General features: G+C 40.6%; 1 protein-coding gene across 1 annotated transcript; it reads right to left on the minus strand.

Moving 5' to 3' along the window:
• Positions 1 to 2,012: 2,012 nt before the first annotated feature.
• GRXCR2 (glutaredoxin and cysteine rich domain containing 2) lies at positions 2,013 to 14,262 on the minus strand. Its single transcript, XM_077772949.1, has 3 exons — positions 13,924 to 14,262; positions 7,199 to 7,426; positions 2,013 to 2,195 (listed from the first exon to the last, which is right to left on the minus strand). Exons 1-3 carry the CDS (start codon positions 14,260 to 14,262, stop codon positions 2,013 to 2,015), a joined length of 750 nt encoding a protein of 249 aa, XP_077629075.1.
• Between the last annotated feature and the right edge of the window lie 9,772 nt (positions 14,263 to 24,034).

Genomic DNA, 24,034 nt, shown 5'->3' on the forward strand with positions numbered 1-24,034 from the left:
TAGCCTTTTCTAACACCTTATACATTTTTTATGTACAGATATATTCTGTTCTTTTAATTCTCTGTTGCATACTTTTTAATTGTCTTTAAATATAGATATTATATATTAAATATATGTTTTTAGTTCTCAGTGCTTCCTCACCAAAATGTAAGCTCCATGGGGGGCTAGGATTCTGTCTGTTTTGTCTAATGATATATTCTCAGTGCTCGATAAATACTTGGTCACTGAATAAACAAATGTAATCATTAGTGGATGAATTTATTGTGGGATGAAAAGTACTGAAGGCTCTTAAAAGCATGAAGGAAGGAAAAGAAACCACCATTGCTATACTTCCTCCGCCGGGAAGCCTCTCTAACCCACTCAGACTAAGTTAGATGTTCCTTCCATGCGCTTCAAGCGCTCCTAGCAATCCCCCTACTCCGGAACTTGTCACACTCTGTTGTAATTATGTGTTGGCAGATCTGTCTCCTCCACTGACACTGTGAGCCCCATGCATTACAGAAGTGGTGGTGCCCATCCGGGCAATAATGTACATCGGCATGCAGGGCTCAAAATATTGTCAAATGTTCCTGTCAAAAAAGAGAAAAATACACTTAAGGGTCTCTCGTTATCATTGCTTCTTCTGGTAGTCTGGAACAACAGAAGAGTCAAGAGCTGTGAGAAACCATAAACCAACTCAGGAAAGAGTTAAGTAAAGAAGCAAAGAAAGTCGCTGAGCAATAGTTCTATCATTCTGGGTAAGAGAGGAAAGGCAAAGTTTATGATGGCTTCAAAAAATATTTTCATCTTTTTATTAGAAGCATTTATGTTTCCTGAAAAGCATTCATTGAATTTTTTTAGCAGGTGAATATCAGAGAGTAACAAACAAATCTTGAAAAAAAAAATCAAGTAATGAAAATCAAAATCATCATAGAAAAGCCATGTGTCTTAAAACATAACAGATTTTACAGGGTTATTCTCAAGGGGTAAGGGATGTGGTGTTAGAGCTACAAAAGTGCACTAACGAAAGTATCTTTCTAATTTTATAACCAACTTTAAGAGGAAAGAATTACCTTTAGTATGTGTATTCACCGAAGGTAGAAAGAGAACTCTTAAAAAATCATCCTTGGTTGTTTTTTGTTTTTTTTTTTTGAGGTTTCCAATAGATAACTATAAAATATCCAGTCTTTTTTGAAAGAGATTGCCACTGTATCCTAGACTTGAAATACATTTATTTATTTGCTGATAATTCAGGGGCTGGAAGAAGTCATATCACACACACATACATAAGCACCAAATTTATCCTAAGTAGTTCTGACTTGGCTTGTAACTTCAGCAGTTTAGAGGCATAGGCAGGAGTGTCTTATCTCATCTGGTCTTAAGAAGCAGCACTGCTCACTGTGTGATTATTACCCCAACACATCACACAGGAGAGACTCAGGACGTGGAAGGAAACGGCCCCCACAGTTTGCTCACCTTCAGCATGAAGCACCTACATGTTGTTTTGTTTTCAGTGGCTTGCCAGCACATTCCGAATCGGGCATCCCTTTCCTCTTTTGCTTAATTAAATATTCAATCTGACCACTAATGACCTGAAATGCATTCTAAGCAACAGGAACTCAGTTAAACAGAAACCCGCCGTTTTTACCCCGTTCTCACGGCATAACTTTGCAAAAGAACTCCCAACCAGAAAATGACTTCAACCTGCTGCCTGCAATGTACATTTATTTGCTCACTAGTGCAAGGAAAAAACTGAGCTAAGTCAAGTAAGATACATGCACTCGTTCCTGGAAGGATAATTTTAGAACCTGTTTCAGAGCCCACTCTAATTCGAAAATGCCTCTGCCACTTAGAACCACACGGAGATGTTACCAGCCTCACGAAATGTCATCAAGTTATTGAGTTTTGCCAGCGGTGGAAGTGGCTGTAGCCACTGTGGCTTCCTTGCTGGGAGAGGGAAGAGAAGGAGAGGGCGGCGTATTAGCAGTAACTTCAGGAAGGATGCGATAACAGCGGACATACAAAGCCACAGGCTATTGATTGCAAATCTGGCAAGGCTGCAGGCCATTCTCATTGCAGGCAGGGCACCGCAGGGCCCGATAGGACTCCTTAAATCTGTTGGCCAGCATGGAGAACTTGCTGCCGTGGCACAGAGAGCAGGTGGCACTGCCTGACCCTCTGCAGTGAAAACAGTTGTCCTCGGGAAGCTCCCCTTCCTGCAAAAGACAGGTCAGGGTTTAGTTAGAGACCACTGTTCAAATACAGGGTGAAATAGCACTGGGCTGCCGGAAAGGCAGAGGCAGAATGAGAGTAGAAAATGCTTCCCACAAATGCCAATGAGGGAACTGACCAGAGGCACAGAATTCTCGCTGCACTGTTATCAGAGAGGATTTCCCTGATGGAATCTCTAGGACACCATCCCCTGCTACGATGCCTTGCACTTTGCAATTGTATGTTCCTCGCTGCCCTTGTCACCATCTGATGTGTTATTTCTGTGTGCTCTGTCAGGACAAGGACCTACTTTTCCTCACTGCCAAACACTAACAGTGAACAGTTGCAGGGTGCCTACGTGATGCCATGCGCTGTTCTGAGGGCTTTCTCTGTATCAATCCATCTAATCCATACAACACCCCAGTGAGGTGGTGCAAGTATTAACATCCTTGCTGCAGATGCCCAGGAGTCCTGTCCCGCCTGTCGTGCCTCAAGCACAGCAGGTCTCATCCTCTACTGAACGCTCCTGCTGACCAGACAGGAAGCTCTCTGTGCTAGTCCCTGTCATCATCACCGCCAAGACTTCTAGTGCAGTGCCTGGCACAGTATGCGCTGTTCACATGCTTGCCAGATGAACAAACAAAACAGTGATATCTGGAGAACTCTTCTGATTCTTTCTTTTTAAACAATTTTTTAAATGTTTGTTTACTTTTGAGAGAGAGGGAGACACAGAATCCGAAGCAGGCTCCAGGCTCTGAGCTGTCAGCACAGAGCAGGTATGCAGGGCTTGAACCTACAAGCTGTGAGATCATGACCTGAGCCGAAGTTGGACGTTTAACCAACTGAGCCACCCAGGTACCCCAAACCCTTCTGATTCTTAAATCCTAGGACCTAACAAGATGGTTGAATCCACTGGGTGCCTCCACCCAGCTAACCCAGCTTTCTTTTATAATTTAAGAATAAAAATAATCTTGAAAAGGGCGGCTTAAGTTCTGAAAATAGTTCCATTGTACTGCAAAGTGCCTAAGAAGATGCCACATTTTATTCATTCTAGATTTAGGAAATGGAAGTGATCAACCAACTGACAAAAACCTAAATGTACCCTTTTGTTAATATTTTATGGATTGTGGCCATATTTTAATACATCAACAATGGAGAAACTTGTTTTCTTCCCTTAAAGTATTCAAAAGAAGTGTATTTGCCAAAATATTCTTTAAGGAAATGGTCACAGTTCAGTTTTCTGCCAAATCCACATGTTTTTGATTTGTACTTGATCCCAGTGAGATTTTAATGTTGTCAGTGCTGCCAAAGACAGTACAGTAAATTCCTACCATCATGCTATACACGCCATCGCAAAACAAATTTGCACAGAATATCAGGTTCAGATATGAAAAGATTAATGAAATGATCTGGTGCACCTGCTTGCAGAGAACAAAAACAAATCATCGATTAAATTTTATCTAATGTCACATGGTTATACGAGGTAGTATTAGAAGCCTCCCTGGATTTTCCATCACCCTCCTTCCAACCACCTGCCCTCAGCACGTCATTTAATCAGTTAATGATTAAATCAAGGGCTTCTGAGCCTCTATACAAGGCAAGAGGGATAAAAGGTTGTCTTCCTTCCTCAGCATTTTTAATCTCTTCTCAGATAATAATCAGTAAGAGGGCTTAGAACATAGCTGTGCTGCACAGCTTAGGTCCCCAAGAAGCGACAGACCTACCCAAACCACCTACTAGCTCCATGGCCAAGGAAAGGGGCCTCAGCTGTCATACTGCAGACTCAAAGGCTTGTGTAGCCCCGAGGACGTTAACAGACACCAATCTGGAGGCTGCTCCGCAGAGTGGTTAAGATGATAAGATTGGTAGTCAGGTAGACCAGGGTTTGACCCTGGCTCTCACGACCTCTGGCAAGTTACCTAACTTCTCTGTGCCTTAGTTTCCCCAGCTAAAGAATAAGACTGCTAACAAGAACCCCCTCACAGAGTCCTTGTGAGAATGAAACAGACTAAGGCATGGAAAGCACTGGGCATGGTGGCTGGCTACCATGGGTCCTCAATAAATGGCCATTGTTGTTGTTTCAAAGACAAGAGCACATAAGGCATAAAGAAGTCCAGATGAGTTATAGTCTCAAATCCACCAAACATACGGCCAGATTTTCCCCTTCCGTATTTCACTGTGGCGCAATTCAATTATTCCTTTCCTTTCCTTTTCTGATTAATACAGAGGGTCAGCACGGCCTGGCAGTTAGCCTTGCCCTTGCTCTTTCATTGAGGTTCCCACTGCCTCCCTGCTCCATGTAACACGACAAAGAGTCTCCCGGTCAGAAGGGGCTCCTTGATGTTCTCTGACCCTCTTGTTTAAAATAAAACCTGGCTGGGCATTTATTGTATGAGGGATTTGGCAAACAAATAGCAATTTAAAGCAGACTTTAAAAGACAGGCAAGGGAAGTATAACCTTTCACGGCAACTTTCTGCTGCATGCCTCTGTCCTAGTTTACGGTATTACGGCCCCAAAACATGGATCTCTCCAAACTGAATTTAAAGATAATTGTCACGTCAGGCCTGTTGTCGCTTTTGTATTCAGGCCAGCAATGTGACCTGCATTTTATCATTTCTGGCTCCTTTCTGAAAATATATGCCCCTACAAAGTACAAAACGGTATGAAAGAGAATAGAATTAATGAATTTTCAAGTGGGCAAGTAATTCTTTGGGTCACAATGTTTAGCAGTCGGCCCACTGCTAAGCTGGGTTCTTTTTTTTTTTTAAATATTTTATTTATTTCTGAGAGAGAGAGACATAGTGTGCGCAGGGGAGGGTCAGAGAGAGAGGGAGACTCAGAATCTGAAGCAGGCGCGAGGCTCTGAGCTGTCAGCCCAGAGCCCGACACGGGGCTCGAACCCACGAACCGTGAGATCATGACCTGAGCCAAAGTCGGACGCTTAACCGACTGAGCCACCCAGGTGCCCCTAAGCTGGGTTCTGAACAGTGCTATGTAAAAGAAAAGAGAAGGCAGAGGTGTAGCACTTCCTTACTAGCTGGCACTCTGGTTCCAAATTCCAATACTCTTTCCAGCAACATTTAACTAATATTTACTGTGCACCTACTCTGTGCTCTATTTTTATTTTTATTGGTTTAAAAAAATTTTTTAATGTTTATTTATTTTTGAGAGAGAGAGAGAGTGTGTGAGCGTGAGCAGGAGAGGGATCAGAGAGAGAGGGAGACACAGAATCTGAAGCAGGCTCCAGGCTCCGAGCTGTCAGCACAGAGCTCGACGTCAGACTCGAACTCACGAACTGTGAGATCATGACCTGAGCTGAAGTCAGACGCTTAATTGACTGAGCCACTCAGGTGCCCCTATTTTTACCGTTGTACCACTGGAACTACTCTGCCACACCTAACATATATAGGGCCCCTGTCCTCATGGAGACAAAACTCTAGTGTGTGATAGCAAACATTAACCAAATAACTACACAGCGGAGAAATTTAAGACTGCAGCTGTGAGGCACTCTGAGGGATTTTATCCTCACAGAAGCCAAGTGAGACCCCTGTGAGGAAATGATGTCTCCACTTTCAGGGGCTAAGGGGAAGGCAGTGGGGAATCTAGAGAACATTCTAGGCATGAGGAAGTTGCCTCTGGTAGGAAAGGGCAAAGAACACATGAGGCAGGGTGTCTGGGACAGAGAGAACAAAGAGAGATGTGTAAGAGGAGAATAAACAGTCTAGGAGGGTCCAGGCTATACAATGCTTTCTAGAATAAGTGAGAAGTTCTGGTTTTATTCCAAGCGATGAGATGTCACTGAACGTTTAGGGTGGAGGAAAAGAGTGGTGAAAGGGTGACATGATATTTGCATTTTGAATGTATCTTATCGAGTGTGAGATCAGATTGGAAAGAAACATGAGTCATTGTGAGCAGAACTTTAGTAAGAGTCTTTTGCCAGAGTCTGGTCATGACTTTCTCATTCCTGTCCTCTAAACTCTACCAGGGTGGGGATATCGCTCATTTTGTCGTGCCAACCCATGGGAGGTGACAGTGAGTCCCACTGAAAGCTTCAACTCTCAAGAGATGGAATCTAAAGAGAGAGAAAATTCGTTTCTGCTGCTATCCAAGCTTTTACTCTCTCAGCTTAAACCCATCAAAATTGCTTTTCCCACTCCCAACCCCACACTGTGAACTAATGAATATCATCACTCTACCTCCTTATCTGAGCCTGTCTGAGCAACAGTTTCCAAGGTGAAGAGCGCACAGCTCGGAGGAGTGTGGGGAGAAAAAAAAAATCCTAACTATTTACATTTACTTTTTGTCTTAAAAAGGCAAGAAATTAAGCCTCAGTAATATCTTCAAAATAAACTGTTATACTAATTTTTAACAAACTGGTCGACACTGGCACCTTTACCAGGTCAGGCAGGGACCAAATATGGTACTCAGGGCACCCTGGAGTAAACATGATGTAAAGTGACCTCACTGCATGCAAAGTGACAATGGTGTCCCAGGTCACTCATTTACTTTGAGCATATCGCAACATACTGAAGTTCTCTTGTCGCTGGTCTAGTAGACTTACAGACAATACTGCTTAATTTTAACTAAACTAGTCTCTACAAAATCTGGACATGTGTCTTGATAAGATTTCTTCAAGGACACTGGATTGAGGACAAACCACTAAGAGCAAACCCATTAAGAAAAAAACAGAGCTGATTCTTTCCATCTCTGGAATGAGCTGTTCTTTGCCACATCACAGAGTGAAAACAATGAATACCTAAATGGCTCTCAAAAGAAGTCATCCAAAAAAATGAAAATTGTGTGTATTTGAAATACACACATAACTATCTTGTTAATGACATACCATTAAAATACAATAATAAACTTAAAATTCTTTAGCATCTTTAACAGTTAGACGTCTTAAGTATTTATATTAAGTTTTCTCTAACGTAGGGCAAAAATCAAAACCATTTGGGACCACTGCTCTAGGCCCAGCTCCAAGCAGGACAGTGAACCATTCTGACACACCTGTGGGTATTGGTTATGGGGGAATGTGCTTTCCGTGTCTGGCAAATGCCCATCGTTCTGGTCGCGGTCTCCATAGATTTCTTCCTTGCGCATTAGAGACTCTTCCTCAGCTTCCTCTTCCTTCTGGAGCATTTTCCTCATGAAGTCTCTCTTGTCCATGGGGGTTCGGATGATTTTCAGGTTATTGGTGTAGATGATTATCTTTCCAAAATCTATAATAGGTGGGGACTAGAGAAACAGAAAAGAGCGTGGAGATTTAACACCAATCACCATATCCGGGGCTGCAGAAACTGTTCAACACCCCAGGCAACAAGAGAGAAAGAACTTGTAACCATCTAGCACTTATGATTCCAACAGACCCCAAAGCTACAAGTCACACCCTGGTTTGTTCACTCTCTATAAAATCCCTAAACACCGGATTCCTTCCCCCTGTTGATGGTAACCAACCAAAGCTGAACTAATTGTATAACTAATTGTATAACTGCAGGGCAGGGCAGGAGCCAGAACTTCTATTCCCACCACAAACAACAGTAGCTGATGCAGGGCTGGGCACAGTGAGGTTTTAATAAATACAGAAGAATGCTGAAAAAAATAAATAGCTCTCCAAAAGTTTTATGCATAAATGATAATAGACAAAATTTACTGAGTTATTATCATTATTTTATTCTAGTGGATAGCATTTATTTTGTGTCAGACACCATGCTAAACATTTACAAACATTACCTCACTCTCCCCTCAGACATCCCTTGAGGTAGATGCTATGATTTCTACATTTTACTGATGAGGAGACTGAGGCACAGGGAGGTAAAGAGCTTCCCAAGTTTACAGTTAGTCAGGGTCTGTGGCTGGGATTCGAACCTCAGTCTGTTTAACTCTAAAGTCCATATTCTTAACACCTACCCTGCACTATTCATAAGCATCTTCCCCCCAAAAAACCCATAAGATCGTTATGTATATAATGATCTTATGTATACACATAATATATAATGATCTTATATATATATGCAATGATCTTATATATATGTAATTTTTTATTATTCATACAATATGAAAATCTTTTAATATAAATAAATATCTTCTATGGCATCATTACTATTTTTTTTAAGTAGGCTTCAGGCCCAGCGCAGAGTCCAATGAGGGGCTTGAACTCATGACCCTGAGATCAAGACCTGATGCTTAACCACCCAGGGCCTCTGTCGCATCATTATTAATAGCTCATGTTCCTTTGTATAGATTTATCATGTGTTACTTGATAATTTACTGAGGAATGATTTAGACAATATTACAACAATGCAGTAGAGAAGCATGGAGAGTAAATGTTTAGGGATTATTAACCGAGAACCCATTTTTCCTCCCAGAGCTAGGATAGCTTGGAGGGAAACACCACCAGATCTCAATTCCCCTGTTCAACAACTGTGAGATATAGGAGAGTCACGTGACCTCTCAGAACCTCAGTTTGCTCCTCCGCAAATGAGGTGACATCTAACTGATGGGCCTCACCACAGCCAAAGTGATGATCAAAACAAAAAACAGTATCACAAAATACTGTGATACTGGGTGGTAAGCAGGTGCTGTCCTGAGCCTCCTGATTGCCCTCCTGTTACCCACAGCTCTCTTCAGGTAACCTCTAACGTCCCTAAACCTAGTAATGTAGTGGTTATCATTCGGGAGCTCCCATTTCGGGACCCTGCCCCAATATTCTTCTTCCTTCTGTGCTGACTGGGCAGTGCTCCTGTGGTTAAATGTTCGGACTCCCATCCCTAAGGCTAATTATATCAACTTCTAGGGGTAGGGGGTACAATGAAGAATACATAAGACAGGGTTTCCAAAAGCTAAAAATACTATACACTGGTGGGCACAGTTACTGCTGCTGGTATTAAAAACTGCTCAGTGGCAGTGCACGCATAATCATGCTACACAGTTCAACACTCCGGTATGAAACACTCTGCCCCACACTTACAGAACTGGAGAAACCAAATCTATTTAGATGCCACAGTTAAGCAGTCTCCTCTTTACAACCCTAACGCATTCAGTAACAACTCGGCTTAAACAGGACTTCAGGATTCAGGCCTTCTTCCTTGAAACACCCACAGAGTTTTCTATCATTATTTATGAAGCCACAAGCTTCCTCCCTGGCCCTGTTTTCTCTCCCTCTCTTCAAGGGATCATGTGGCAGCTTCCATTTCCTATTGTTTGGGGCTCACTGGGCTCCTGTTTCACACTCTGGACTATCAGTTTCTGAACATCAGCAGATAAAGGTGCTGGCACTTCTGGAAGGTTCCATTTCCACTTCCACTAATAGCCAGAGGTTCAGTTACTAGGGAGCTTTTTTTCACACGTAGAACTTGTTTTCTTGGGGTGAAACTCTTTACAGTATATTGAAAAAAGAAATCTGTCCAGCCCTCTGTCTCTAAGTTGGTCAATATATGAGACACCCAAGATGGTAAATTTATTTTTAATGTACTTCAAAGAAGGAGGGTCCCAAATCACCTTTAAGGTGTGTTTAAGTTTTAGTCACGTTGACAGCCAAGTTCTTCCTTGTGTCTAAGGAAACGCTCTGGGTGTAACTGAAGTTCACGTTATCTGGTTATGCCCCATTGCCTGGGAGGAACACCCACTCTCACATTACAGAGGGCCATGAGGAAGCCAGGAAATTTTTGGGTTTCCTGCCATAGTGTCCAGAATGGCAGCTTACGTGACTGAGCTTCATAGATGCCCTGACAGTAGAGGGAACATGCCTGCAGACTGCTGTTTAGACACCAGGAAACCTTTCCATGGCTCTGTGTTTAAATGCAGGGACATTTTACTGGTTCTTAGAAATGCAATGGGCTTTGGAAACAGGCAGGCCAGAAGCCAATTTCTCCATGCAAGATTTGTAAGTTACTAAACCCCTGCGCACTCTTTCTCCAATTTGTAAGATTCTTTCTCTAGAATTACTGTGAAGATGAAATTACATAATATATACAAAGTATATGCTTAGTAAATGCCATTTCCCTACCATTTTTTAAATGAACCTTACAAAACTTCAGTTGGTTTCAATTCTTTAAGATATTCAGTAGTTTATAACCAGTTTCTCTTTCTCCATCACATAAAATATTTTTAGAAAGACTCAGTATTTCTTTGATAAGAAGGTCATTATCACAATGGTAGGGAACATTTGCTAAGGACATCCAATGTTTCAGGCACAGTGTTAAGTATTTCTTACATACAAACTTTTTTTTATCACCACAACAATCTTCATAAATAGATACTTCTTTTTTAAAGTTTATTTATTTTGAGAGACTGTGTGCTCATGCAAGCAGGGGAGGGGGGGACAGAGAGAGAGAGAGAGAAAGAGAGAGAGAGAGAATTCCAAGCAGGCTCTGCACTGTTAGCATGGTGCCCAGTGCAGAGCTTGAACTCAACAAACTGTGAGATCAAGACCTGAGCCAAAACCAAGAGTTGGATTCTTAACTGACTGAGCCACCCAGGTACCCCATAAACAGATATTTTTATTACTCTCATCTCACAGGTGGTAACATTAAAGCTCCACAAGACTAAGTGGTTTGCTTAAACTCCCACAGTAAGTAGGTAGAGTGGACATCAAGTCTAGGTCTAACAGACATCAGAGCCCCTATTTCTTTTTTAATTATTCTATTTACTGTGGTAAGATATATATATTACATAAGATTTACCACCTGAATCATTTCTAAGTGTACAGACAGGTCAGTGGCATTGGTACATTCACACTGTTGTGTAACCATGACCAGCAGCCATCTCCAGAGCTTTTTCATCTTCCCAAAATGAAACTCTATACCCATTAAATTCTCACTTCACCCCTTCCCCAGCCTCTGGTAACCGGTGCTCTACTTTCTGTCTCTATAAATCTGATTGCTGTAGGTACTTCATATAGGTGGAATCATATAATTATCTTTTTATGACTAATTTATTTCCCACTTAGCACAATGTCTTCAAGTTTCATCCATGTTGTAGCATGTGTCAGAACAGCCATCCTTTTTAAGGCTGAATAATATTCGACGGTGTGTATATATCACATGTTATTTGTCTATTCATCTACTGATGGACATTTGGGTTGTTTCCACTTGTGAGTAATTGTGAATAAAGTTGCGATGAACATTGGTGTACAAATACCTGTTCAAATCCAGAGTCTTTACTTTGAATTGTTGTGGTTAACTGCTGCCCAGTGCTGTTTCACAGCCAGTGTTTACTAGGGTTTATTTTACAACTGGATCCGCTACTGAAATATCAGTGGCTTTCCAGCTCTCATTTCCTTTTTCACGAAAACCACACTGACAACGTGTTCAGGGGGTGGAGCTGCAGTAATCTGTCCTGATCCCCCTCGAACCCAGAGGCTGGCTAAGACTGGGAGGTAGCACTAGATCAGGCATCAGTGAAAACAAGGACGACTGGATCACGCAGGAAACCAGATGAACAGGAATCGAACTCTGGAGTACTGTGTTTAAACCGATGGTGTGGGGGCACCTGGGTGGCTCAGTTGGTTAAGCGTCCGGCTTCGGCTCAGGTCATGATCTCACAATTTGTGAGTTCAAGCCCTGCATCAGGCTCTGTGCTGACTGCCAGCTCAGAGCCTGGAGTCTGTTTCAGATTCTGTATCTCCCTCTCTCTCTAACCCTCCCCTGCTCACACTGTCTCTCTCTCTCTCTCTCTCTCCCAGAAATAAATAAAAAACATTAAAAAAGAAACAATGGTGCAGCACTGCGATGATGACTTAGTTATCTGGTTTTATAAGTCCTTACCAAATCATACATTTACATACATGTCAAGTTTGACACATGACCTGTGATGGTCAAGTCGTCCAACATTATCTACCATAGGCTTATACAAGGTTTGTATAAACTACAACTTTGTAGGCTAAACCTACAAATAAAATTCAGTTTAAAAGAGATACTGCAAGTACAAAACATAGCCAAGAACCTAGGATATAATAAGCACTCAATAAATGGTAACTATTACTATAAACATCGTCATTATGATTAATGGCCTTATTCTCTAAAAAGGAGCATTCCAGAGGGTCAAAACCATGAGGCATCAGAAGAGCTGGGTCCTTATTCTGACAGTACACCTAATGACCCTCTAATACAGGTAGATCCCTTAACAACATGGCACTCAATTTTACTCATCTGCAAAATGGAAATGAGCATATTTTGCCTTTCTCCTCAAGGTTGTAGTAAAGACCCAATGAAAAAGTATATTACTCAGTGATCAAGAAGAATGAAATCTTGCCATTTGGAACAACGTGGATGGAATGTGGATGTATGACGCTAAATGAAGTCAGTCAGAGAAAGACAAATACCATGTGATTTTACTCATATGTGGAATTTAAGAAACACAACAGATGAACATAGGGAAAGGGAAGGAAAACTAAGATAAAAACAGAGAGGGAGGCAAACCATAAGAGATTCCTAAATACAGAGAACAAACTGAGGGTTGCTGGAGGGGAGGTAGGGGGGGATTGGCTAAATGGGTGATGGGCATTAAGGAGGGCACTTGTTGGGACGATCCCTGGGTGTTACACTTAAATGATGAATCACTGGGTTTTACTCCTGAAACCAATACTATACTGTACATTAACTAACTTGACTTTAAATAAATATTTTTCTAAAAAAAAAGAAAGTATGTGATATTGCATTGTAATCCATAAGTCACTGCACTAACATGAGGGGTTGTTCACTCCAGCTACCTTTGTTATCAAAAAGAAACCTGGCATTATCTTTGATAAATGTGGACTGCCCATAACTTCAGTTGCACCAAGGCCAGAAAGGCCAACGCATTTGTCTGCCATAGAGAAATTATCTCTTCCCTTAGGAAACTAACAATAAAAATGATTAGAGACTAATTATCTGAATTTCATACTTTAAAGATGAGAGCATTTCCTGGTGTCCTATTCATTAATAACCTGGCACATTATATAATTGTGTTTAATCTTAAAGAAAAAAAAGGCATTCATGATCCCACCGGCAAACATACAAATCTCCTCCTCATTCTTAGAAATCAGTGAATATTTTCCAAGGTCTTCTAGCTTAAAAGAAAATCACGTATGTGCTTTTGATTATCCACAGTATTGGGGAAGATAATCATATTAACATAAAATACAGGTTTCAACTAAACTATTAGCTCCAAACTTCTTCCCCGTGTAACATTTCCTCTGCTTGACTTGCTTTTCACCATTTCTTCCCCAGATTCCAACCACTCAGTGTTCATGCTAACACACAATGGATAGGCAAAACAAACAAACAAACATTTCTTAAAAGCAGGCAGCAGGAGGGAGAGAGGAAATAAAACAAGACATGGAAAACCACAAGCTGAATAACTGACTGGAGTAAAACGAGCACCTTCAAACACTCGGCTCTTTCTGGAAACAAAACAACCAGTTGTCACATAATTTCCTAAAATGGCAGTCTGGCAACCTGAAAACCACTGCATCTCTATTAAATTTACTTACCAAGATAACCCAGCCAATGACCCAATTACAATTTACTACCCTGGATGGAACTGAATACTATGTACGCTTACTGCACTCTCCAATAAGTAGTCAGCAAGCGTGTTATTTTTGTTCCAGAAATATTATTCCAGCAGTGGCTTCCCATTTGGTGCACCTATAGCTCTGGTTGGTACTGGAGCATGAGCAACGTACAAATGTGAACCAGGCCTTTTTCTATACACATTTTAGTCCTTAAAGTTTATACATCGTGTGCAATACCAACCTTATGGTCATTTGCCTTGTAATCATTGAAGAAAGACTGGGTGCCCGCCAAAGTGTAGGCATTGCCCTCTCTAAAAACGCTGATCCTCTGAGCAGTCAGCTTAGGGGAGTATGGTCGGGGTTTGGGGGTCTCCCCAGACCCATAAACACCATCCATTGGTTCAAGGGACTCTTGGAGAAAACTGTGAGGGTATTCCTCCTTTGGCAACTCTAATTCCTGCCCATCCTCAAAGACCTGCTTCAACACTCTGCCACTGTAGGAGGAAGAGATTTTAAATCGTACTTTCCGTTGTTTGCTGTCGTCACTCTTCTGGTTCAGCGTCTTCTCGGGATCCTCCATCAGTAGAAATTTCACCCTGTGGTTTCCAGGGCTCAGCGTAGCCTGTAAAACTTAGGGCTCTGAAGAGAAGGCATTTTATGTTCTCTCCTCTTGCATATAATTAATTCAGGTTGGTGCTGGGGTGTGGTCAGTTTACAGCAACTGACACCCACACATTAAATATTGATAGATCCTCATGCAAAGGCAGGCGATCGTGGGTTTATGGAGTAGAGAGAGCACAGCATAAGTCAAGAGTGGGTCCCCCTGGATCCCGAACTTCCCCATAATTTCACCCAAACCCTGGCTTTTCCTAACCTGATCAAGAATTAAGTTTAATTAGACTGAACAAGTACTAATTCAATAAGGATCAGTTACTCCATCAGCTAGCAAGCGTCTTATTATTCTTACCAACTACTACAACCTAGGGAACATTTAATAGATGCTAGAGATTTTTACACGCATTGCCTTACTTTGTCCTCACAATAAAGCTACCCTGGAAGTATAATTGTCCCTGTTTTACAGAGAGGAAAGTGAGGCTCAGAACCGCTTCCCCATTTGTCTACTCCATTACAGCTAGGTAAGAAACAGAGCAGGGATGGAACCCAGTTTTGACTCCAAAACCAAAGGCCAGTCCACTAAGCCAAAAGTTTTCAAGCTGTGTCTTGTGGAGCCCTAGACAGGAGGAAACTATACATCCCAGATTCCAGGCCTTTTACTCCTGTGTTAACCAGAATGGCTACACTTCATATTTATTTTCTATTTGAGATTTCATTTGCAAGCACAGCACGAGGCCCCATTGCCTATTGCAGATAACACACAGTAAATGCCTGACACAGTGCAATAGTCACTGTGAGGAATACCAGCACAGCATGCGATGTGGGGCTTGTGAACGACAGCCCTGTATTCTAGTGTAGGAAATGGACCTACCATATATGAAATAACAGCCTCCTGCTTGGTGGGCAAACTGCCCACTGCTGACTCCTAGAATAGATATTCTGGGAAGACAGTGGCCCCGAAAGAGACAAAGATGCAAGATGGCCTGTGGAGGAATGAGTGGCGTCTAAAGAGATGGCTTGGATATGAAAAGCTGAAATGGTGGGGGTTGAGATTTTCTCTTCCTCTTTGTTGATGATTTCATCACTTACTCAGTTGTCCACACTGACTTGTCTTGTATTCGTGCAGCCATTCCTATGGATTCTATCACCATTACTTTCTTTCGTCCACCCCCACCACTGTGACCCTAGGTCAACCCCTCATCACTTCTGTTTTCAAGATGGCGACAATCTCCTAATGCCTTTCCCGCTCATCCATTCTCCACATTGATGCTAGAGCCATATTTAAAAAAACTATCTACAGATGTCAGTCTCCTACATAAAATGTCTTAACCTAATTTTGTAGCAGGCAAAATTCATCAAAACCTGACTGTCCGTTCACTTCCACCTTCATCCTCTGTCACTCTTCCAGATGCTGCCTGCAAATGGTGTTCCAGGCACAGTGACAAGCTCACGTATTTCTTAGAACCACAGGTTTCTGTCTCTTATTCAGGGCTCTATTTCCTGATTGAAATGCTATGCTTCTACTCCTCCTTCAAGCTACACCTCAAATGTCACTGCTGGAAAGTCTTCCCACTTGCCCCAAGTCAAAGGCCATGTAACTGTGGCCTGACCACATTTAACTGTGTCTTACTTTCTCTTACCATTCCTGTGTTTCCCTCTACTGAATTGTAAACATCTTAGAGTCAGAAACAGTCTTTTCTTCTCTATCCCCAGTGTTTACCAAAGTAACTGGCACATAAGAGAACTCAGTCAATAACTGCTGAATGAATGACTCCCAGGCAAGAATAATCAGATAAATTAAACTTGGAACAGGAGTTGAGCATATTTTTCGGAGAATAGGTAGGACCAGAAAGCAGTCGAGAAAGACATTTATATTTCCACCAAGGAGGAGCTTCACAACAATCAGGTCCTGTGTAATCAATGCAAAGAATAGGAAACACACACACACACACACACACACACACAAAGAGAAACAGCATTTTTAAAATAGAAAGATGTGCTCATCCTAACCTCAGAATATACTTTCCTCTAGGTTTCCTAGGGTGCAGAGCTGCCTCTGAGGTACCATGAATGCACCTGTAGCCTCCTGTGGGAGGCTGATTCATGGGTCCCTCAGCCCTCAGGACAACCAGGTATGGCCTCAGGGTTCTAGGTGGTCATCTCTGACTACATTAGCCTCATTCATTGACTCCAGCATATAGAATGAACATCATTATCTTATATTATTTGACAAAAAATGGATTCGAAACAAGCAGCACCAAATTAGAAGTGGTTAGGAGTGCTCTACTGATAGGAGTTCAGGGAGAGACTTTTACAGAGAAAAGGCAGAAGTTAGAAAATTATTGATTGGCTTTTAGTGACTGTCCTTAGCACTTTGATTTCATAACCATTAGGCTTCAATTGTGGGTTACATGGCTCAGCAGGTTGCCACCGCATTAGAGCCACATGGGTTTGATGGCCTCCTTCTGTAATTAACTTAGCAATTCCTCCATTTTGGTCATGCTCTTATACATGAGAGACTGACCAAACATCTGGTATTTGTGCTACTCTCAGTTACCACCAACACTAAGCTGCTCTGGTCTCACTGCAAAACTCGTAGGGAATGACATCAAATCTGGTAAAGAACTGTTATTGGGTTCCTCTCAGTGTTCATCTGCTTTCTGTTTCTTCAAGCTCGGTGAGAGCCGTCTGCTGATGGCTGCGAACATGCACTTAAGACCTCTCAGAGGACAGAGCATGCAAGGGAGACTCCGGTGGTAACTATGAGGAGGATAACACCAAGAGGCCCAAGTATACCCGTTAGCCAGGGCACTCATGAACCAAACCAGCTGATATCAAATAAATGACAGAATGTCCCTACAAGGGCATCACCCTATGTTAGCTAAGCAACATATTTATTGCTTTCTTGTATTTGGTATAATACCGGAAGCACTGATTCAGGTATAGCAGGAGTTATTTGCTATGACACAGACTCCTCTTTGTCCAGCCAATAAGCAATCTGAAGCAATTCTACTGTCTAAAACCACCTTAACAGAAAAGTTAAGGGACTTTTGCTGTGCAGCTATGGCCTGATTGGTAGAGTCAGTGACAGTGGCCAGAATTAAGGAGCATTGTCATTCCATGCTTTAACAGAGAGAAAAAGCAAGCAGCAAAAAAGCAAAAAGAATAAAGTTTTAATGCTGGAGATGAAGATCTTGATCTGTGAACTTGGGAGAGCTGTCCACTCAAGATGCCTTCTGTTTTTGGGAAGGAAACTCCCTAGTCTATATTAATTTTATATTTCTAGCTGGTGTGCAGTTCCAAGTATCTGGAGGAGCCCCTTCTTTAAAAACAAAAAAAAAGTTTATTTATTTTGAGAGAGAGAGTGTGTGTGCATGTGTCTTCATAAGTGCACACAAACAGGTAGGGGCAGAGTGAGAGAGTAGAGAGAGAATCCGAAGCAGGTTCCAGGCTGTCAGTGCAGGGCCCAACATGGAGTGTGATCCTATGAAGTATGAGATGACCACCTGATCTGAAATTAAGAGTTGGACGCTTAACCTACTGAGCCACTGAGGCACCCCTGGAGGAGAACTTTTTAACAGGGAGATGTGGACCCAAGATTCAAGTTCCTGAGTTTTGACTTGTGTACGGGTAGTGCAGAGGACCTGGCCTGGTCTCTTCCAAGGAGGGTTCAAGACAGTCTTTGTTATTAGTGATTCCAAATAAGAAGGATGGGAGATAATTGGAAACTTTCGACTGGAGAGTTATAGCCACTAGAATGCAGGATCCACTGCAGTTTATAGGTATATAACAAAACCTCGAAGACAGTGAACAGGACTTGAATCTGATGTCTACAAGTTTGTGTATCATTTCCTATGAAACAAGTTTTTCCTCTACAGTCACCCTCATCTCGCTCAAAGATCAACACAGTAAGACTAATTTGTTTGCAAAATAAGTTTAGTTTCATTAAATTTGGACTAATGATTTACATAAACGCAGCAAGCATAGTGATCAAACATCTAGGCTCTTTTTAAATCTGCTTTGCTGGACTTTTTCATAATGAATCTTAGTCTGGACTGTTAAAAGCCTCTCTGGACTAAGAAACCAAGCCAAGAACCCACCATCAGACTTCATCTGGAATACCTACAGATTTGCATGAATTCTTCTCTTTTTAAGGTATCCTGATGGTTCCTGAGGGCTACCAGGAAGTGACATCCCTCACCCCGCTGGTAAGTCTACTGAGAACCAAGCAAGATATCAGGCTAGGTTTTTCCAAGAGCCTTTTATTGGCTGCATGAAGTCAACTTTAGTTCCTTCAAACTCTCTGGTCATATGTGATTATATACATATTCTCAAATATGACATTCCAGTCAAAGCTTTGGTAATACAACCAATGTTTGCAATTGAGTTCTGTTATAAGGAGAACATTTTCTACTGAACTTATGCAAATAATTATACTGCCATGAAAACAAGAATACTCAATAGGTTTCTGAATTCTGGAGGGATCCAATAGGAGTAAAAGTAAATGTTTCAATTATGTTTACAAAGGCCTACTTTACAAAATTACTCTAAGTCACACAGAGTTTAAGAAAAAGATAAAAACCTTACAGCTGGAAGACAAAGAAAACCTAAGGAATCAGCAATGTTTCAAAGAAACAGTTGTAAAAATTATATAACCATCCTCATCAATTCATTCAATCCCATGTTATTAACTGTTGTTCTGCCTGACTCCAGTTTTTCCATTAGCTCCCAATATTCTTACTTAGTTCAGTTTTATGAACTTAAAGTTATCAGAAACCTATATTCTAGAGTCCTTTCCATGAATCTCTCTGAAGATGAAGTACCTTTGCAATAAAAATAGAGTAAAATAGTAACTGTCTGTATGTGACAAAAAGACTTAAAAAATAGCCATGGTTATAGATCTGATGGAAGTTCATCCAATGAGTAAATGTTATTTCTGTCACATACAATAATTTCAGATAATAGTTGGGCAATGAGAATATTGACAAATTTCTAGCAACTTTGAATAATTTCTGGAATATATGTATATATTAGTAATAAACATTCATATGCATATAACCTAAGAAGGTTTATCATCAGTTATTATTTGACAAGCTTTCCACATAATTTGACATGCCAGGTAAACCTAGTTAGCTTAACAGCTCTCTTTTACAAGGTGAAAGGCCAATCCATTGAGATTTCCTTTTTCTTTTTGTTAAAGTGTAGTTATTTATTTTAAAAGACAGAGAGTGCATATGTGCTAGCAGAAGAGGGACAGAAACAGAGAGATAGAGAAAGAGAGAGAAAGAATCCCACTCCACACTTCCAGTGCAGAGCCTGACGTGGGGCTAGGAGATCATGACCTGAGCCGATCAAAAGTCAGATGCTTAATGGACTGAGCCACCCAGGAAGCCCCTTTGAGATTTTCTAACGACCTTCTGGGAAATCTCAAAGTTACTATGAGGTCAAAAAGACTGCATTTACAATGTAATTTGAGGAAACTGTCAAAAGGTTTGAACATTTGGCTAAATAGAATCTCAGATCATTATACAATAATATTTAATTATCAATTTAAAGCAACAATAGATTAGACTTTAAAGACAAATACAGAAAGTTATATAGTTGTGAACAAAATTTAGCTTTTTTAATATTGAGACGACTGTGTTTTCTTAAGTAATTAAACATTTGCTAAAAACAAGTAAAGAAACAGTAAATTATGTTGGTAAAACTCAAACCCTTTGCTTTCCGGATTGATTACTCACAAGTTTAAAACAAAAAACAATAAACTTCACACTCTTCTTATGAAGAGCAGATCAATATTCCAAGAAAAAATTGTCCTTTTTATAGAGAAAGCCAAAATCTCATTTTGTACCAGTGTACTTTTGATACTGAAACTTATTCTTTAAAAACGTGAATATATCCATCCCCATTTTAGTCAGCTTAACCACATATAAAATTTCTCTTCCAAGATTTCTTTTCCACAAACCTTCTAAAACTCCTTTTATATCCATCCAGGTTTTGGCCTATATTTTTCTAGATCTCATTCTGGAACAAATGGTCATTCTACTTTCCATGCACAGTTGTTTCCTTTTACCCTTATTATTTCTAAGTGGTTTTAATTACATGCACTAAAAGGAAACAATCAATAAAACTAATAGGCAACTGACGGAATGGGAAAACATAGTTGCAAATGACATATCAGGTAAACGACTAGTATCCAAAATCTATAAGGAACTCACCAAACTCCACACCCGAAAACAAATAATCCAGTAAAGAAATGGGCAGAAGACATGAACAGACACTTCTCCAAAGAGGACATCCAGATGGCCAACGGACACATGAAACGATGCTCCACGTCCCTTATCATCAGGGAAATACAAATCAAAACCACACTGAGATACCACCTCACACCGGTCAGAGTGGCTAAAATGATCAAATCAGGAGACTATAGATGCTGGCGAGGATGTGGAGAAATGGGCACCTTCCTACACTTTTGTTGGGAATGTAAACTGGTGTAGCCCCTCTGGAAAACAGTGTGGAGGTTCCTCAGAAAGTTAACAACAGAACTTCCCTATGACCCAGCAATAGCATTGCTCAGATTTTACCCAAGGGATACAGAAATGCTGATGCATAGGGCACATGTACCCCAATGTTCATAGTAGCACTCTCAACAATAGCCAAAACATGGAAAGAGCCTAAGTGTCCATCAACAGACGAATGGATCAAGAAGATGTGGTTCATCTATACAATGGAATACTACATGGCAATAGAAAGAATGTAATCTGGCCATTTGTAGCAACATGGAAGGAACTTGAGGGTGTTATGCTGAGCAAAATAAGTCAGGCAGAGAAGGACAGATACCATATGTTTGCACGAATAGGAGGATTAGGAGGAACTTAACGGAGGACCATGGAGGAGAAGAAGGGGAAAAACAGTTGGGGAGAGGGAGACCATGAGAGACTCTTGAATGCTGAGAACAAACTGAAGCTGAAGGGGGTGGGGGAGCGGGGAAGGAGGGGGTGATGGGCATGGAGGAGGGCACGTGTTGGGATGAGCACTGGGTGTTATATGGAAACCAAATATCTATTTAAGAAAAAAAATAATAATTACATGCATTAATTAGATTTCTTAAAATTTAGAATCCTTCATTCCTAGTGAAACTAAGAAGTAAGCAATTCTGGACTCCCGTCACACTAGCATTTTGTGGAACTTCAAATTTAATAAATCTCTTTCACAATTTCTAGAAGTATATGCTTCCTCATAGGCAAATTTTCAATGTGGCACAAAACACATTTACTGAAAGACCAAAATATCTTTAAAAGGAAGCCAAAAGTAGATAAGTCTAAGTTCAGTAATTAACTTTTCATCACTTTATCTTATTTGGGAATGATGTAGATATTCAATGAATACTCATCACTTAATGTATTTCACTATATCTTTATGGTTTTAAGTTACCAAGGAGACTTTGGAAACTTTTTTTTTTTTAGAGAGAGAGCACACATAAGTAGGAGGAGAGGAGCAGAGGGGAGGAGAGAAAGAAAGAGAGAGAGAGAGAGAGAATGAGAATCTTAAGCAGGATCCATGCTTAGCACAGACACTGACATGGGACTCGATCCCACAATGTTGGGATCATGACCTGAGCCAGAATCAAGAGTCAGATATTCAACTTCCTGAGCCACTCAGGCACTCCAAGATTTTGGAAACTATCTTTAAGGAGACATACCACAAAGCATAATTATTAGTAGAATATTCATTTATAAACTTCTATCTTACTTAGATCTGATTTACTTATTTTTAACAATTATGTTTAGATTACTCATGAAAATTTTGTGAGATATTAAAACAGCTAACAATCATTTTAAGTTATCTTTCTTGCTGACAGATTCTGCAACAGAGATAACATGTTTATTTGATTTTTTGTAAACCTAGGTAGCATGAAATATTATAGTTAAAGCTGATAATTCTAAAGACATGTTTTAATTAAACCAACGAGCTTAAACTAGCTTTTATATACCAAATACTAACCTAGATCACATGACCTTTAAAAATATTTTAGTTTATATATTTCTGAGAGTATACTTGATTAATATAAATGCTTGTTTGTTTTTAAGCCAATTAAATAGAGCTCTTTACAAATTAATTTGGACAATTCCATCCAGAGAAAGAAAAATATCACGCATTTGTAATATACACACATAGACATACATAGACATACAGACATATGTAGAGATCTTATAACTTTCATTATAAAACATTAGCCATATGACAGATATGATAATGTGAAACTCTCTAGTTTATAAAATAACAGCAGAGTCCAAATTGTGTTTCTGGCAGACAGAATAAATTAAGGTTACCGCTCAGATGGCTAAAATTTTACTAATATTTGTGGAGGAGACTTTTAAGATTTTTCATTCACCCAATTTCCAAAATTATCACCTTTTTTCCTCTCCTGATCAAAATTACCTACCTGAAGTTCGGGGCACCTGGGTGGCTCAGTGAATTAAGCATACAACTCTTGATTTCAGCTCAGGTCATGATTTCATGGTTCGTGGGGCCGAGCCCTGCATTTGGCTCTGTACTGACAACACAGAGCCTGCTTGCGATTCTCTTTCTCCCTCTCTCTCTCTGCCCTATCTCCTCTCAAAATCAATAAATAAACATTAAAAGAAGAGGAAGAAGAAGAAGAAGAAGAAGAAGAAGAAGAAGAAGAAGAAGAAGAAGAAGAAGAAGAAGAAATACCTCCCTGAAGTACGCATTTTAAGAAAGGGCTCTGATGTCCTGGAGGAGACAGGTAGAACATTTACAACTCAAAAGCAAAGAGAAGAATGTTTAAGTTTTTCCAAGAAGGGCAGTATTTCCCCCCAAATCCAGATCTTCTACAATATCTACAAGTCTTTTGAGATAAATAGGGGAGGTTTTAGTATTTATCAAAAGGATAGGTAGGTTTTGCATTGCTACTAGAGCCAAATTTCTGTTCTAGTAATGACTCAGTTGTAAGACAAGTACCGTATTTCTTAAAGAACTGGGCTGCAACCTGAATGACATCAAGAGGCTGAGCCAGCCATCCCACTACCTTATCCCCAATTTGCTGCTTTATATCAGGCAGATCTTTAACTAGGAGAGAAATTTAAAAAATCCTGTGTTCTGCATTTAGGGTTGTGTGTTTTAGTGACTCCTTCCACTATGGCTTCAGAATGTTTTGCTTTTTCTCTGGATGCAGATGCTTAGGGGAGAAGTCTAAAAAAAGTTCCTACCAGGCTCTGAATATCAGTTCCAATTTGGCCAGCTTCTGACCATAGAGCTGCTTAAACACACAAACAAAAACTTTCAAATATCTTGTCAAGTGTTAGCCAGGACAAAGAGTGAATATTCCCAGCAGTATTTACCAATTCCATGGACACAAAAGGGGTCCCCAAAGAGGGTGCAAAAGAAATTATGCTCCTAAGATCCAGAGCCACTGGCAAAGATAAACAAAAGAAAGTCTTTTCCCTGAGAGCTGGCAAAAGTTAGTAGAACCGTTGCTGTAAATACAGTATAACCCACCTTTCTGTCCAACCATACCAACCATTATTTTGGGGGCCCATAAGCTGACAGTTGCCAAGTCAGGTTCTCAGGAAACAAAATGAAACAAACAAGAGGTGAAAGTTGTCCCTGGGAGAGAAAGAATTGATAACTAATGTGGTTTTTTTTCCTGCCAATCTAAATTTGGAAAGGAAAGAACATTGTGAAATGTACCTCCCTCTCTCCAGTAGGCACCG

The sequence above is a fragment of the Crocuta crocuta genome, unplaced genomic scaffold (genome assembly GCF_008692635.1).
Source record: "Crocuta crocuta isolate KB4526 unplaced genomic scaffold, BGI_CrCroc_1.0 scaffold107, whole genome shotgun sequence".
Lineage (NCBI taxonomy): Eukaryota > Metazoa > Chordata > Mammalia > Carnivora > Hyaenidae > Crocuta > Crocuta crocuta.

Excerpts from the sequence above, each read along its gene's own strand:
- GRXCR2 (XM_077772949.1), bottom strand. The coding sequence starts at position 14,262 with ATGGAGGATCCCGAGAAGACGCTGAACCAGAAGAGTGACGACAGCAAA. Across the intron at positions 7,427-13,923 it reads ACAAGGCAAATGACCATAAG|TCCCCACCTATTATAGATTT; the intron begins GTTGGTATTGCA and ends CTGTTTCTCTAG. Across the intron at positions 2,196-7,198 it reads CCCATAACCAATACCCACAG|GAAGGGGAGCTTCCCGAGGA; the intron begins GTGTGTCAGAAT and ends TGTCTTTTGCAG.